The sequence below is a fragment of the Eulemur rufifrons genome, chromosome 15 (assembly GCF_041146395.1).
Source record: "Eulemur rufifrons isolate Redbay chromosome 15, OSU_ERuf_1, whole genome shotgun sequence".
Lineage (NCBI taxonomy): Eukaryota > Metazoa > Chordata > Mammalia > Primates > Lemuridae > Eulemur > Eulemur rufifrons.
This window is the reverse complement of record NC_090997.1, coordinates 63,986,513-64,003,889: the sequence shown is the minus strand read 5'-3', so window position 1 is coordinate 64,003,889 and position 17,377 is coordinate 63,986,513. Positions and strand designations below refer to the sequence as shown.

At 42.0% G+C, this 17,377-nt stretch overlaps 2 protein-coding genes across 3 annotated transcripts in view; both read right to left on the bottom strand.

The window, feature by feature from the left end:
* RPF2 (ribosome production factor 2 homolog) overlaps positions 1-3,130 on the bottom strand; it is a 31,324-nt gene extending 28,194 nt beyond the window's left edge. Inside the window, exons 1-2 of one of the 2 annotated variants that reach the window (XM_069487808.1) lie at positions 3,063-3,130; positions 499-631 (exon numbers count right to left, since the gene is read on the bottom strand). In XM_069487808.1, coding sequence (XP_069343909.1) covers positions 499-631; positions 3,063-3,085 — 156 coding nt within the window. In that variant the 5' untranslated portion in view covers positions 3,086-3,130. Of the gene's footprint in view, positions 1-498; positions 632-3,062 lie in introns of those variants that run through there. The other variant, XM_069487809.1, reaches the window with a different exon arrangement.
* Positions 3,131-6,345: 3,215 nt separating this feature from the next.
* GTF3C6 (general transcription factor IIIC subunit 6) lies at positions 6,346-16,511 on the bottom strand. The gene is made up of 6 exons (XM_069488297.1): positions 16,231-16,511; positions 15,781-15,861; positions 15,062-15,125; positions 14,914-14,958; positions 11,712-11,825; positions 6,346-6,765 (listed from the first exon to the last, which is right to left on the bottom strand). The coding sequence occupies exons 1-6, from the start codon at positions 16,282-16,284 to the stop codon at positions 6,467-6,469; spliced, it is 657 nt and encodes a 218-aa protein (XP_069344398.1). The 5' UTR covers positions 16,285-16,511; the 3' UTR covers positions 6,346-6,466.
* Between the last annotated feature and the right edge of the window lie 866 nt (positions 16,512-17,377).

Here is a 17,377-nt window from a genome sequence, read left to right as displayed (position 1 = left end):
ATCATATCCTGCCCCCTATGTGATATTAATACTGTTTCCCATCCTACCCTGTACATGCCTCCAGCACAGCACTTAATTCACAATGCTACAATTTTTTAAATGTCCATCTCTCTTACTAAGCTCACTTAAGGGAGGGACTGTGCCTTATCTATTAATTCCCAGCACCTAACACAGTAACTAGTGATGTCGATTGAATAAATATATAGCAGTATGTAGTTATTTCACTTTACAAATCGGATATTTTACTAAAATGTGAGTAAACCAAATTCTAGCAATTGAAAACAGTTTAAATTCACTAAGAGAACCAGTTGCTTTAAGGAAAACCAGTAGTCAGTGCCTTGGCAAGGTAAGTAATCCCCAACTTTAGCTCTCTCTAATGCTAGCAGTTCATAAGGCAAGGCAAACTTACCTATGTATTTCTCCAGCAGCCCAACCTAGTATGCTGAAAAGTTCTAAAATGATTTCAATACCATTTTAAAAGTAAGTATATACACGTACCACATCTCTAAGTACTTGTGTCACTGTTGCATTTGCATTTCCTCCTTTAATCAGCATCGCATTTTTAATATTTTCACTGAGTTTTGGTTCTCTCTTCTCAAGGAATCTCTTGGCTCTTTTTGTTTTGGGCTTTCTGTTTAGAAAAGCACAATTCATAACAATTTAAACATTTTTCTCACATTGCAAATATGAAATTAATGTGCAAATTGTTAAAAATAGCAGACAGATATAATATTACCACACTTAACATCCGTTAGGATTCCATCATTACATAAAATCTTACTTTTTAGGGAGATATTAGTAAAGTATATTCCCTTATTACTGTTAAATAGGTATTTTATTAGCTTTTGGTTTTTAAAAAAAGCTTTTATAGGCAAGCATGATGGTGTGCACCTGTAGTCGCAGCTACTCAGGAGGCTATGGCAGGAGGATTGCTTGCCAGGAGTTTGAGATCGCACTCTAGCCTGGTCAACAGAGCAAGACCCTGTCTCAAAAAATAAAAAATAAAAATAAAAATTGAAAAAGCTTTCATTTTGGTATTTCCAGAACTCTTTTATGACTGCTTTTTTGCAAATCTTTTTAAAATTAAAAAATAAAGGACTCAAGTAAATCCTGTCGCTATTTTTATTCCATTAGTTTTTCATCAAACTACACCCTGCACCCTAACACAAAGAATTACGGATCAATCTGTGAGCATTTACTAAACATATGGAGGCTAACTGCTGCATATCTTTCCCCTAGGTTTAAAGTCACAATGCCTGCCAGGAAGCATATTCTGTCCCACTCCAACTGCTGAGGAGGTCAACATTATTGTCGCCAAGAGAAATAATAATAATAATGGTTGTTGATGTTATAGAGTCACTTTACTATGGCTCAATCTTCATCACAAGCCTATGAGACAGGTATAATTATCTTCACTTCATAGTTGAGGCAACTGAGGCCAGAGAGGTAATATGCCCAAGATTACATAGCTAGTAAGCAGGCCACCCTTCAAAATATGCTAGATTTAAAAACTCATCTTGGTGGAGCACAGTGGCTCACACCTGTAATCCTGGCACTTTTGGGAAGGATTACTTGAGGCCAGGAATTTGAGATCAGCCTGAGCAAGAGCAAGACACCATCTCTACAAAAAATAGAAAACTTAGCTGGGCATGGTCCCAGCTACTCTGGAGGCTGAGGCAGGAGGATTGCTTGAGCCCAGGAGTTGGAGGTTGCAGTGATATATGATGATGCCACTGCACTCTAGCGGGGGTGACAAAGCAAGACCTTGTCTTAAAAAAATAAAAAAAAAACTCATCTAGACATATCACCCTGTAAAATATGAAGAAAAAACAAATTCATTATTCTGACTTTATGATATGACAGTAGGAGTAGCATGTTTTTATACATTTCTGTTCAGAAAAAGGGCTTCCTCTACAATGATCATCTTGCTTTTTAAACAGTTCTCTGCCATCTACTGAAACAATTCCTCCTCTCTTAAATAATTATGATCCTCCCGCTTCTGGTCCTTTGGACACTTTGGGAAGGAGAAAAACAAAATATACATACACTTTAGTTTCTCATGTAGATTTTAAAAATCCTTCTCCATGCAGACAATTTGGGGAGAGGTGTAAAAAAATTCTCCAGGTAAAATGTCACATATAAAGCTTCTAATCATTTACTGGTTGTTAAAGATACAAATTATTAAATCAAATCAAGAGATACATAGTGTGTCTATAAGACAGTAAGTGTTATGTGCTCTATATTCTATGTGGTTTTTCACTCATTAACCAGCAACGAACGCAAACAGCAACTTACGTGTTCTATTAGCTGTATGGCCCCCAATTACAGTAAACTAGTCTTACTCTTGAGTCGCAACACCTAAAGGTATAGCAGGTGCGCAAAATCTCTGAATGAATAACTAAAAAAAACCTGTCGTTTTGGGTACACGTTAAGCTAAGAAAATCTCAAGCAAATCATACCAAATAACAGGACTATTTAGCACAATAAACACTTTTTAACACATTTAAAACATATATCACTTAAGGTTAACTCAGAGAACTGCAAAGTCAGAAGGAAAAGAAAAAGCGACATGCTGTAGCAAAGGCTTCTCGCAATTAACCCTCACAGGTTTGTGAAGTGTGTCTATGATTATCGCTATTTCACAGAGTAAACTGAGAGTTAGGAAGATTAAAGGGCCCAAAGTCACAAAGCTTTAAGTGGACGCGCCTGATTGCCACCTAGATCTGTAAGATTCCGGGGACTGTGCTCTTAACCCCTCACTGTGTCATTTCGCTCACATTTCAGAAGCCAGACGTTTTTCAATTGGCTAGGAAAAAAGCGGCCCAATGCCTCTGTACCACCTCCCATACCGAGGCTCCCTCTTAAGGAATTCCCCACTGTCTGTTTCCGGGCAGGGTGCCCGAGCGGAGAAGACCCGGGCTGGAGTGAATCGATTGGCCCCCACCCTCTAAGACTGGCAAAGGGTGTCAGAAAGAAGAGGGGTAACCAGCGAGACAAAGAGGCAGAAGCGGTATCACTCCCATCACAGGAGCATCTCTCCGGAACGTTCCCAGCGCACTTACACAACTCGATCCAAAGCGTCCATCGCTAGCACGGTCCGCAAACTCAACCGAGAAGATGCACGTGCACTCCGCGGTTACGCGTATTGGCTCGTGCGCCGGAACAGGAGGAACCGACCGAACCGGAAGCTGCGTGTGACGCCATTTCCGGGGACGCCCGCGCTGTAGACGCCTAGAGGCGCTGGCGGCCATTTTGAGTGGGATTATGCTTTGTTCCCTTGGTTACGGGCTCTCTTCCGGAAATAAAGGTGCGAGGTAATACTCTAACGTCGTCTCTTACACCTTGGTGTACACTCCTCCATTTATACCTGGTATTCAGGGACCAGCTGGTATTCTTCAGGGAATCCCCTAGGATGCTAGAAAGGTTGGTAAGCATGGTAGGCACTCAGGTAGTCACTAAAACTGTTACTGTGAAATGGGCACTGTTGACTGAACTGTCATATTAGTGAGGCAGAGTTTATGACTACCACAGTTGCCTAGTACATAAAAGATGCGCAGAAAATAATACTGTTGATCGTAGTTTTCCTCCCAACTTTTAAAGTGCCATATAATTCACATACCATAAAATTCACCCTTTGAAAATGTACAATTCACTGGTTTTTGGTACATTAGCAAAGATGTGCAAACATCACCACTATCGAATTCCAAAATTCCTTTTTTTTTTTTTTTAATTGGGACATAGTCTGCCTCTCTCGCCCAGGCTGAAGTGCAGTGGTCTCATAGCTCAAAGCAACCACAAACTCCTGGGCTCAAGCAATCCTCCAGCCTCAGCCTTCTGAATACCTAGAACTATAAGCACACACCACCAGGCCCACCTAATATTTCTATTTTTTGTAGAGATGGGAGTCTCCTTATGTTACCCACACTGGTCTCAAACTCTTGGACTCAAATGATCCTCCCACCTCAGCATCCCACAGTGCTAGGATCACAGGCATGAGCCACTGTGTGCACCCCAGGGTCATTTTTAATCATAAACAATACTGCCTAGTATTACAGCTGACATTCCATTATTATCTTGCCTAGTAGGTTTCCAGAGAAATATTGCTGAAAGGGAAACTCGGGGTTACTTCACCAGGGAGAAAGAGAAGAGAAAGGGTTTTGGTTAACCATTTACTCATAGCAGTCCAGGGCAATCTCACAGTATTGGCACCCAGTCTTCATTCTTGTCACACTGTCATTCATGGATTCTATTTCCAGGGTTATTTTAAAGTCCAGGAACGCTGCTGGAGCTCTAGCTACCACATCCATGTTCCAGCAGGAAGAAGAAGATGAGCCTATCCACTTCCCTTTAAGCCTTCAAGTTTAAGGAAACTTCCTAGAAGCATCACTCAACTTCTAATTCCATGTCAATAGCCAGAACTTAGTCATATGGCCACATGTATATGCAAGGAAAGCTAGGCACATTGCTAACCCGAATAAATCCTGGGATTCTGTTGCAAAAAAAAAAAAGGGAGAACAGATACTGGATGAGGCAATTAGCAGTCTGTCCTATACATATATAAGGTGGGAAAAATAACCTTTTTTTTTTTTTTTTTTTAATATGAAGGGGTGGGGTTGTGAGGAGGGGTGCTCAGTTTCCTTGTTTTTTTGTTGTTCTTGTTGAGACAAAGTCTCCCTCTGTCGCCCTGGGTAGAGTGCAGTGGCGTCATTGTAGCTCACTGCAACCTTCAACTACTGGGCTCTAAGTGATCTTTCTGCCTCAGCCTCCTGAGTAGCTGGGACTACAGGTGCCCGCCACAATGCCTGGCTGATTTTTTTTTTATATTTGGTAGGAGATGGGGTCTCACTCATGCTCAGGCTGGTCTCGAACTCCTGAGCTCAAGCAATCCTCCCAAGTCAGCCTCCCAGAGTACTAGGATTACAGGCGTGAGCCACCATGCCCGGCCAGAAAAATAAGCTTTTTACTAAAAAAAAAAAAAAAAAAAAAAGAGTCATATGAAAATTGGGAAGATATATGTGTTTATGATTTGAAAATGCTTTTTGTCAAGATAAGTTGTTTTTCAACTAAATAGCTAAAAGTTACAGAACTTTTGAAGAAGAAAATATTCCTCATCCTAGAACATTAGTTCTCTAATCTGTTAAAAGTTACATCTCCATCAATTGTGAGATATAATTAATGTGAGATGTGTTTTAATATTACTAAGTTAAACTGTCTGAAATTGCTGATTTTTATAATCAGAAACAATCAAATATTGGCAATTTCATACAGCTCAATGTATAACAAAGTATAAAAGTTTGTGAATTTACTTTAAAAATACAAATTATCAGCACAGATTAGGTTACTGCCATAATAAAATGACCATTACAGTTGAATTCCAATTATCTTTCTCAAGTGGGAAAGGAGTGAAATTAGAGCTGGAATATTAGGAATTATACCTTTATCCGTAAGCACTTCAAAAATTTTTTCTACTCCTAGATAAAATACTCATATTGGTAGATTAAAAAATGATACCCCAAAGATTTCCATACCCTAATCCCTGGTCTTATGCCTGTGTATGTTAAGTTACAAGGCAAAAGAGACTTTGCAGATAGAATTAAGGTTGCAGATCTTAAAATGAGGAGATTATCTGAGTGGGCCCAGTGTAATCAAATGGACCTTTAAAAGTGGAAGTGGAAGTGGTAGGTCAGAGAGATGAATGACAAAAGTAGTAATAGGAAAGATTCAAAATGGGAAAGGATTAGCAGGACATGGTGGCACATGCCTGTAGCCCCAACTACTGAGGCTGAGGCAGGAGGATCACTTGAGTGATCCTGGGAGTTTGAGGTTGCAGTGAGCTATAATGACGCCACGGCACTGTAGCCTGGACAATAGAGCAACACAGCAAGACCCTATCTCAAAAAAAAAAAAAAAGGGAGATGGACTTGACCTACCATTGCTGGCTCTGAAGAGAAGGTGACCATGATCCATGGAATGCAGGCAGCCCTTAGACGCTAGAAATGGCAGCTGAGACAGCAAGGAAATGGAACCTTCAACTGCAAGGAACTGAATTCTGCCAACAACTGAATAAGCGAGGAAATGAATTTGCCCCCTCTAGAGCTTCCAGGAAAGAACACAGTCCTGCCAACACCTTGATTTTAGCCCAGGTGAGACCCATGTCAGACTTCTGACCCACAAAACTATGACAATACGTTTGTGTTGTTTTAAACTGCTGAGTTTGTGGCAATTTGTAACAGCTACAATAGAAAACGTATACACTTATCTTAGTAAAACCTCAAATTTAAAGCCATATTTTAAAAAATTCAATTCATGTCTGGTCCTGAATGATTCTGGTATATTAAATTGTGCTATAAGTGAAAATGTGTATTTATCCAACAAAAACAAGAACATAGGGAAGTGAAAGCTACACAGCCGATTATTTTATATAAAAACTCTATAAAGTTCATGACTAGTTATTATGAGAAACATTTCATCTAGGACTGACTTCTAAGGCAACATCTTGAGTTTCCATAAAAACAGAACCTTCCGTCTCAGAAGGGATTTCAATAAGAGGACCAGAATCCTCTATTTCCAAGTGCAGTGGCTTCTCCTGTTCATAACTCAGGTTTGAACTGCCTTTCATGTGAATGTCTTGCTCTTCCAACTGCAAAGGTTTATCTGGGGCTGGAGCTACCACTTCTTCATCTTCATTTTCATGTAGAAAGCTACAGATCATGTTGGGTCTATAGGAGAAGTCATTATCCTTGATTTGCAGCCATTCCACCCCACCTAATTTGGGGGAGGGAGGAGAGATCAAGAAAGAAACATGAAAAATGAATTTTAGTTAAAAATGTTTTTCTTTCTTTTTTTTTTTTTTTCCCCAGACAGCGTCCCATTCTGTCACCCCAGGTAGAGTGCAGTGGCATCATCATAGCTCACTGCAACCTCAAACTCCTGGGCTCAAGCTATCCTCCGGCCTCAGCCTCCCAAATAGCTGGGACCACAGGTGCAAGCCACTACACCCAGATAATTTTTTCTTTTTTGTCAATCTAAACCAATGATCATTGTTAATTTTTTCTATTTTTACTAGAGATGGGGTCTCGCTCTTGCTTAGGCTGGTCTCAAACTCCTAAGCTCAAGGAATCCTCCCGAGTCAGCCTCCAAGAGTGCTAGGATCACAGGTGTGAGCCACCACACCCAGCCAAAAGTTTTTTTCTTTAATTTAAATTTTCATCCTGTGAACACATGTCAAAATAAAACCCCAACATAAACCGAGGAACATGGTGCCTGTAACTACTGATAAATAATCATGTAATTTCCATCTTTCATGGAAACCTTGAAATGCCTCTCTGGTATGTACCGCCATCAAAATTACTAAAAGTAATCAACTTCAATTATTATTCCATGCCTTTTCCAGATTTCAATTCTCAACTCATTCTGAGAAATCATATGAGCTCTCACTGCCATCTCTTGCCTTAAAGGAAATATCACTTGTCTATCATTTTCTCCTTACCTATTCAATTTTCATAATATAATGGATAACAACTACTCTATCAACTTCCAAGTCAGGACTCTCATATCATTTTACATTGGTATATCCAAGTGTGAAATAAGCAGCTCTCAAAAACAAAACAAAAAAAAACTTGAAAAATTTTTTATTCCTTTCTATACTCATAGTCAAAGCCCAATCTCTCAATGAACTCCCATAATCAAGAATTGCTCCAATATTGCTAGTCATTTTTTTCTTTTATCCTAATTACTTTTCAGTCAAGTATTTTCTTTTTTTTTTTTTTGAGACAGAGTCTCACTTTGTTGCCCAGGCTAGAGTGAGTGCCGTGGCGTCAGCTTAGCTCACAGCAACCTCAAACTCCTGAGCTCAAGGGATCCTCCTGTCTCAGCCTCCCGAGTAGTTGGGACTACAGGCATGCACCACCATGCCCGGCTAATTTTTTCTATATATATTTTTAGCTGTCCATATAATTTTTCTATTTTTAGTAGAGATGGGGTCTCGCTCTTGCTCAGGCTGGTCTCGAACTCTTGAGCTCAAACGATCCGCCCACCTCGGCCTCCCAGAGTGCTAGGATTACAGGCGTGAGCCACCGCGCCCGGCCCAGTCAAGTATTTTCAATGGCTCCTCATTAAATTCCATAGCAAGCCCAAGCTATTTAATCCTCTTTTCAAAGTTCCATCAGTTACCTCACCCTGTTTACTTGCTCCACCTGCTCCTATTCCCCACCATAAAGCAACTCCTCTACAGCTATTTGTTGAAACTTTCTCACTGCTGATCCCATGTCTTTTCATATGTTACTCCTATAAAGTTTCCCTCTATCAAAAATGTACTAGTCCTTTTCCTTCCAATTCAGCTTTATTGACTTTCATATTTTTTTCCTGCAATAACATGTAGTCACCCAGGTTCAAAACTTTGAAGCCATCTTTTCCTCTGTTATTTAGCATAGTACTTGACACAAAAAGGAACTTAAAATAGAATGAATTGGATGTTGAATCATATCCATGTCTGTTTCCATGTGATTTACTTTGAAATGTAAGTTCCTAGAAGGTAAGGATCACATCTCCTATCTATTTTGTTCTGCCTCCAGCATATTGCCATGTTTGATGGCCAGCCTCCAAGATGGTCCCCAAACATCTTCACTTTCCTGATACTCATGAACTTCTGTAGTCCCCTCCTAATCTGAATAGGATATTGCAGAAATGACAAAGTGTGACTTCTAAGGCTAATTCATAAGATATTGTGGCTTCTACCTTATTCTCATGGATTACTTTATCTGAAAGAAGCCAGCTACCATGTCAGAAGGACACTCAAACAGTCCTGTGGGGAGGGCCACATGGCAAGGCACTGAGGCTCCCCCATCAACAGCCAGCACAAATTTACCAGCCATGTGAATAAGCCATCTTACGATCTGATCTTCCAGCATGGGTCAAGCCTTCAGATGACTGCAGTCCAGATACCATATTGACTGCAAACTCATGAGAGATGCTGAGCTAGAACCACCTAGCTAAACTGCTCCCAAATTCCTGATTCACAGAAACTGTGTAAGATACTGTTTTTGCTGTTGTTTTAAGCCATTAAGTTTAGGGGTAACTTGTTATGCAGCAACAGATAACAGTAGCTCATATGGACGTGAATAGCTGGTTGCTGGGTTTTGTTTTTGTTGTTTGCTTATTTGTTTTTTTGTGACACAGGGTCTTGCTCTGTTGCCTGGGCTAAAGTGCAGGCAACACTGAAATCTTCCCAAAGATCTATCAGATTAATAAAGACTAGGAGAGAGAATTTGAAACTTCCTTTAGTAAGAGTATCTAAATGATAGCTAAGCCTATGATATATGTCCGCCTTTCAACTTCATTCTAGAACTTAGTACCTCCTTCTCCGTATAATTTTTACAGGGTGCCTAAAAAGGGGGATAGTTTTGAGACAGACATAATGAGAATAAAGGTTTATTATGTAGTTGTATATAGTTGGTATAAATAAGTTCTTTTTTTATTTTTCGAGATAGGGTTTTGCCAAGCTGCCCAGGCTGAGCTCAAATGCCTAGGCTCAAGGGATCCTCTCACTTCAGCCTCCCAAGTAGCTGGGACTACAGGTGCATGCCACCATACCTGGCTTGAGTATAAATAATTTCTGTATGATCCAATGTACTTTCAAATGTTTATTCCTCCTTCCCCACCCCAGATGTTGGGTCAGCAATTCCATCTTTTATTGGGCTGGGCTTAGTACGCTGAGATGAGTAGGATTTTGTGCACTTTCAAAGAGTTCGACAACAGAGGCAGGAAGCATTTTCCAACACTGTAGTCAATTCTATCATCAGCGTACAAGCTCAGTTGAGAGGGTAAAGAAAGGAGCAAGGCATTCTTCATGGAGGAGCTGGCTGAAGATCCTTAAAGAAGGTCAATTTGCCACATTCAGGGCATGCTTGTGTTGTCCTATGCCCTGAGATGCCAGGCCTCCTGCCTGGGCCCCTACTGCCAGTCCTGTACTGTCCCACCTAATAGTTCCTTATCCCTTTTCTGTTCCCTCTGTAGCTTCCCTTCCTCTGCCCGCCTTATAATGTTGATGTTTCCCTAAAAGAGTTTTATCCAGACCTCTCTCTGGCTGACCACACCTTTTCTTTTCTTCTTCCAAAAAAAAAAAAAAAGGAAAGAAAAGGAACAGTATCTGGACTGTGAGCTCCCTGCAGAGATACCCAACGCCAATTTCCCCACACTCCCTTGCTTTCTTTTAGTATTACTATGTCCTCACCTCCACAAGAGGCAGGACGGAGGCAAGCAGAGGAAGCTGGGCCACTCTTTAGGTTTTTGTACACCTGGGAAGCTTCCTAGGGCTAGCACTAAGGAAACAAGTGCTTAGGGATAAAAAAACCGAACCCTCCCCGCCATCAAGATAGCCAGAACCCAAGACAGCCCAGCCACCTCTCGCTTCAGATGGCCTTTGGCTGGAGGCTGCACAAGTGCAGTGGGCCTGGCAAGAAGCAAAAGCTGGTGGCTATTCCTTTCTTAACACATAATTAATCTATCAAGCCATGAACACTCATCACTGGAGTCTGATTTACTTGAGTTTGAAGTATGTCATTAAGCAATGAATTTTTAAAACATCACATGACTATCTGTTCAGCTCCACAAACATATGCCTACTATAGATGCAAGAAGCACTTGTCTAAAAGTCTCTCGTCTGTGTGATCAGCAACTGGGGAAGACTAAATGGGTGCCAAGGAAGAACTAGACTCAGGGCCAGCCACGGTAGCTCAAGCCTATAATCCAAGCACTTTGGGAGGCCGAGGCAGGAGGATCGCTTGAGGTCAGGAGTTCAAGACCAGCCTGAGCAACATGGAGAGACCCCATCTCTACAAAAAAATAGAAAAATTAGCCAGACATGATGGCACACGCCTATAGTCCCAGGTACTCAGGAGGCTGAGGCAGGAGCATCACTTGAGCCCAGGAAGTGTGAGATTGTAGTGAGGTATGATGACACCACTGCACTCTAGCCCAGGCGACAGAGACCCTGTCTCACCAAAAAAAAAAAAAAAAAAAAAAAAAAAAAACCCTAGACTCAGGACTACGGGTTCCTCCAGCTATGAGCTATGAGCCACCTGGAGGAGGAGGATACAGCAGCTGACAAAAGTTTCAAGGGGATCTCCTGGGGTTATACCTTGGGAATTCAGAACTGCTATCATCATATCCAGTGGTCCCCAACCTTTCTGGCACCAGGGACTGTTTTCATGGAAGACAATTTTTCTATGCACCAGGTGTGGGGGGCAGGATGTCATGGGGGGGGTGGGGCATGGGCAGAGCTCAGGCAGTCTTATGAGGCCCGTTTCCTAGCAGGCTGTGGACCCATGGCCTGGGGGTTGGGGACTGCAAATCACATCCATTCCACTTACAGGGAAATTTTTATTAAAGAGAGAGCTAGAGAAAGAGTGAGGGGCACTGCTGAATTCCCTTAAGCTTAGATATCACACCAAGCTTCTTGGCAGACTCCCCACAGTTGTTTCCAACGCAAAACAGAGATTTCTTATATGTTCCCAATGTCCTTGGCTATATTATAGTTCAACTGAATTTTTCAAATCTATGGTTGGTACTTTTCATGGAGTATATTGAATTTTAATATATTAAGCATATTACATATAGTTATTACTACAAAATACAAGGAATATCCTGGCAGCAATGTACCATTGTCAAAGCCAATAGTAGCCACCTATTTTAAGAGAATTAAGTGAACTAACCTATGTTTTCTTCTCCTTCCTTCTTTTCCGTCAGAAGAGTTCTTGTCATACTGAGCTTCTTCATTGTATGGCATTTATATTTTAGTACTGTTTTATTATTGCCTTCTGTATCCCCTAGAACATAAAATGAACTCAATTATTATACTGCTTGATGCCATCAAATGAAACAATGGGGGCCGGGGGGGGGGGGTAGCTCACACCTGTAATCCTAGCACTCTGGGAGGCCGAGGCGGGAAGATTGCTTGAGGCCAAGAGTTTGAGGCCAGCCTGAACATGAACAAAACCACAACTCTACAAAAAATTTTAAAAAGTTAGCTGGGCATGGTGGTGTGCACCTGTAGTCCCAGCTACTCAGGAGGCTGAGGCAGGAGGATCACTTGAGCCCAGGAGTGTAAGGCTACAGTGAGCTATGATGCCACTGCACTGTAGCCTGGGGGACAGAGTGAGATACTAGTATCAAAAAAAAGAAACAATGATGTTAAGCCTCAATAATTCCAGTTTAGGGAGTTAGGCTAAACTACTTTCTGTCAAGGTAGTATAGTAAATTCAAGATAAAACTCATCCCTCCTCCTCCAAGCACAGAGAAATGACAGATAAAACATTTAAAGGCATGACTGGGTTCAAAAACAAAAAACATCTCCAGGGAACAGAAACACAGAGTTATGAGATTAAAGCCATAGGCCTAACATGCTCCAGCCTTGAAGTGGGAAACTGGGGTCAGAAATTTGACCTGACAGGGTATTGGGGTCTAAAATTTTACCGCTCAAAATGAAGGACCAAAGTCAGACTTACTACTTGAAGCCAGAGGCTGGCGTGGGGACGTTCCCAATCATGAAACAAGACTGAGAAAAAAAAAAAAAAAAACTGCTGCCAACCTGCTGCCTGGAATTACAGTTTTTATAAAATTTTATGCCTAGGCAGGAGGGAGGATGGGGCTCTAAGTCAAGGATGTGAAGCACTGAAAACTTCCAAACACTGCTATGCTACTGTAAGTGTAAACTGGACTACACTTTAGAGAGCAACATGGTGATATCTGTTAAGTTGAATCATATGAAATTGTTGATATTCAGCCAGATTGGCAATTTAATATGGTTCAACCTAATAGCAAAGTTGAAGACAGACACACTCACCAATCTATTTCTTTTTTCTTTTTCCGAGAGAGTCTTGCTCTGTTGCCCAGGCTGGAGTGCAGTGGTGTCATCATAGCTCACTGCAACCTCAAACTCCTAGGCTCAAGTGATCCTCTGGCCTCGGCCTCCCAAAGTGCTGGAATTATAGGCATGATCCACCGCACTCAGCCATTACCAATCTATTTCTAAGTGCGTACCATAGAGACATTTTTACATATATGCACAAGAAAACAAAGAAAAGAATTATGTATAGCAGAATTTTTGTAGTGAGCAGAATTAAGAATGTGGGCTCTGTGCCAGAGCACTTGGGTTCAAATGCTGGCTCTGCCACTTACTCCCTGTATGACTTTGGGAATGTTATTTACCTCTCTGTGCTTCAGCGTCTTCAACTATAAAATGAAGACAATAATGATATCTACCTCATAGGGTTGTGGTGAGGATTAAATGAGTTAATACACGTAGCATTTAAAATAGTGTCTGACATATAGAAAGAATTCAATAAATAGTTTTTAACAATTATTAGTGAAAATGGAAGCAATCATAGCACTGTAAGGAAAGCTTTAAACCAAAAAAAAAAAAAAAGAAACGGGGTGGGGGCGGAGCAGAAAAAGATAAAGAAAACAAAACAAACAAAAAAAAGAAAATGGGGCCGGGCGCGGTGGCTCACGCCTGTAATCCTAGCACTCTGGGAGGCCGAGGTGGGCGGATCGTTTGAGCTCAGGAGTTCGAGACCAGCCTGAGCAAGAGCGAGACCCCATCTCTACTAAAAATACAAAGAAATTATATGGACAGCTAAAAATATATATAGAAAAAAAATTAGCCGGGCATGGTGGTGCATGCCTGTAGTCCCAGCTACTCGGGAGGCTGAGACAGGAGGATCCCTTGAGCTCAGGAGTTTGAGGTTGCTGTGAGCTAGGCTAACGCCACGGCACTCACTCTAGCCTGGGCAACAGAGTGAGACTCTGTCTCAAAAAAAAAAAAAGAAAAAAAAAAAAAAAAAAAAAGAAAATGGAAGCAACCTGGCTGGGCCGGTGGCTCATGCCTGTAATCCCAGCACTCTGGGAAACCCGAGGGGGGCAGATCGTTTGAGCTCAGGAGTTGGAGACCAGCCTCAGCAAGAGCGAGACCCCATCTCTACTAAAAATGGAAAGAAATTATATGGACAGCTAAAAACATATAGAAAAAATTAGCCAGGCATGGTGGCGCATGCCTGTAGTCCCAGCTACTCCGGAGGCTGAGGCAGGAGGATTGCTTGAGTCCAGGAGTTTGGGGTTGCTGTGAGCTAGGCCGATGCCACGGCACTCTAGCCCGGGCAACAGAGTGAGACCCTGTCTCAGAAAAAAAAAAAAAAAAAAGATAAAGAATGATATGGGGCCGGGCGTGGTGGCTCACGCCTGTAATCCTAGCACTCTGGGAGGCCGAGGTGGGCGGATCGTTTGAGCTCAGGAGTTCAAGACCAGCCTGAGCAAGAGCGAGACCCCATCTCTACTAAAAATAGAAAGAAATTATATAGACAGCTAAAAATATATATAGAAAAAATTAGCCGGGCATGGTGGTGCATGCCTGTAGTCCCAGCTACTCGGGAGGCTGAGACAGGAGGATCGCTTGAGCTCAGGAGTTTGAGGTTGCTGTGAGCTAGGCTGACGCCACGGCACTCACTCTAGCCTGGGCAACAGAGTGAGACTCTGTCTCAAAAAAAAAAAAAAAAAAAAAGAATGATATGTATAATATGCAATAATTTATGTTAAGTTTGAAAATATATAATACAATGCTATTTATTGTTTGTGGATACATACTAATATAAAACAGATACAATAAAGATAAACACCCAATCAGGAGAGTGATTACCTCTGAAGACAAAGAGAAGGGAATAAGTTTGGTAAGGGGTATATAGATGATTCAAATGTATGGGGAATGTTTTTTAACTATGAGAATCAAGTTTGGCAAAATGGTAGGATTTGATACAGCTGGACAATGGGTACATAAGATGTTTCACTCTAATATTCATTATATGTAAGTATGATTGAAATAGTTCACAGTAAAAGAGTTGGGCTACCATAGCAATCACTTACCATGTTCAACATTTTCTTCAAATATAACACAAGTCCCAAGAGTATCTGCGGAAAAAAGTTTGAAGGCAAGGTGTTGAGAAATAAGAGCTACTTTCTCTGAAAAACAGACATATAAAAAAAGGAGTTCATCTATCTGACATCCTCCTACCTTCATATTCCCCAGCAAAGACATAGCTGTCCACTTGTAGAATGGGCCTCTCAGTGTCAATTCCCTACAACAAAATAAAAGATCATAAAAAAATCATCATTAGAAAAAGCCTTCAACAGGTAACCTTGCTACCATGGAAACAAATCTCCAAAACTGGGGACCTTCTAGAAGGTCTTGTCCTAGCAAGTACAAGGTAAGCTACAAGTGCTCTAATCACAGCAGCTACAACTTGAAGACTACTTAATTCATACCCAAGTGGGAAGATCAACGATTTTAAAGTAAAGTGACAAAACAGACGATAATTGTCACAGCTAAAGTCAACAGCAGAATATGAGGTCTCTGAAGTCTTTTCTTAGTAGGTAACTTTCTTCCTCTCTCCTCCACAGTTTAACCTCTGTGTACATACCTGATTGTCTGCCCTTCACTCTGTTTTCCCCCCTTGCCTTCTAAAATATTTTTTCAATATATCTTATTGTTCCACACCAAAATGTTATCTCCTCCGAAACTTTCTCTCCATCCCCACATTCAGACACTCAAGCCAAGTTGTGCATTTTCTCCTATCTGCTCCCATAGACCCCCTGTACTTACTTCTGCGATGATTCTTAGAGTTCACTACTTTGTAAGGTGAAATAATATGTCTTTGTGTATGGGTATTTCACCATTCATTCTTGTTTTAAATTTAAGAAAATCTACAACCCCCCCAATTCTAGAATACTCACCAAAACCTTGCATTTATTTTCACATTTTGAGAGAAAGTCTGAATCAATAATTCCTGATAATTCCACCAGAACCAACTGCTCCTGGAGGAAGAAAGAAGGGTTAACATGCTAGCATTAGCGTGTAGAGGCAAGAAGAGGCAATTAACAAGAGAAGCCAAAAATCCCCATTGCAATGGTCCCACCTTTGTGAAAACTGGGCCCTGTGTGCAACGAGAGGAAGCAGGGGACATTACCTGAGGTACCTTCCCCGTACTTCCCCATTCTAACCGCGGTGTGGCAATTACGGCTTAGGTCGGACGCTCCCCGGCCCCGCGGGCCCAGGGGCAAGAAGGCGGTGAGGCGCTGCGGGGCCTCCTTCCCGCCGGCTGCTCCCAGCCTCCCTTCCCCACACGCAGCCGGCATGGCCATCACCGCCAGCGCGGTGCAAGCTTCTGGCCTAGCGCTTACTACCTCTTCTTCTTCCTCTTCTCTGTCCTCTGGACTCCGCTCCTCGGCTGCCGCCATGGCCCGCACCTCCTCCGCGCCTCCGGGCCACTAGCCACGCCTGCCCGGAGCCGCCATCTTGAGTACGGGCAGCCGCTCGCTTTGCCGCTCCGCTCCTCGCCGCGCAAACCACGCCTGCCAGAACTTGAGATGGTGATCTCCGGCGGGACGGTGGCCGCGGGCGACCGCCACGGGCTACCTCCCAGCTTCGTGCCTGAGGCGAGGGGGCACCTGGCGTCGGCCCAGCAGCCCGCTCGGTTACGCGGGAGACCCCTACAAGGGAGGCCCTGCGACCTAGCGTTCTGCCGGGTTCCCGGCCCAGCTGGGAGGAGAGGACTGGCCAGGCAGAGGGGATAAAGAAGGTGCAAGACACTATGGTGTGGCAGGGAAAGGGACAAAGGCCTTGCGTTGATCTGAGCACGTTTCTTGGAAAGAAATTCTTAATGTTATGTGAGTGCTAATCCTCAATTCAGCCTCGCTCCAATCCAACTTAAGACACTGCCACACTAGAAAAAAATTTTTTTTCCTTGGAGCCACCATGTTTTATTAAGAAAATAGAATAAAACGTGCTAAAACAAAACGATCGTTTCTAATTTAATGAAAAATTTGTTGTTTTTTGTTGTTTACTGTTTTGTGAGACGTGCCAATTCAGTAAGTTATATATGCTTCACAAGGCCCCAGGCTCAAAACTAGCCTGAGTTAAATACACCTCACATGGCAGTTAATGTGTTAAAGTCATTCAGTTAACAGGTAATGAGCGCCTGCTGTGTAGAAAGCACCGCACTAGCAGATATAAAAAAATATTAATAGAGAGTGAGCTTAGGTTTCAGGCCTGCAGGGAGCACAGGATATAGGAGAGATATGTAAATGAACCCAACCAAGTGCTATAAGCGATGCAAATTTATGGGAATACAAACATAATAGAGCATGAGAAGTTTCAATTTTCTTAAAGCACTTTATGGATTTTTATGAATAAAAAATAATTGATCTTTGTACTTGATTTAGGATGATCTAGTGGTTAAGATCATGAGCTCTGGAGTCTAAAATACCTGTCGGGTTCTGCTGCATTATGAGCAGCAAGGCTTTGGGCAAATTGGTTGTTGTGAGGATTAAA

What these genes read in the sequence shown, in the direction of transcription:
- GTF3C6 (XM_069488297.1), bottom strand. Translation starts at nt 16,284, where the DNA reads ATGGCGGCAGCCGAGGAGCGGAGTCCAGAGGACAGAGAAGAGGAAGAA. An exon ending in CTTTGCTGGGGAATATGAAG is followed by an intron (nt 14,959 to 15,061) that starts GTAGGAGGATGT and finishes TTTTTTCCGCAG; the next exon opens with ATACTCTTGGGACTTGTGTT. An exon ending in GGAAGGAGAAGAAAACATAG is followed by an intron (nt 6,766 to 11,711) that starts GTTAGTTCACTT and finishes CCCCCAAATTAG; the next exon opens with GTGGGGTGGAATGGCTGCAA.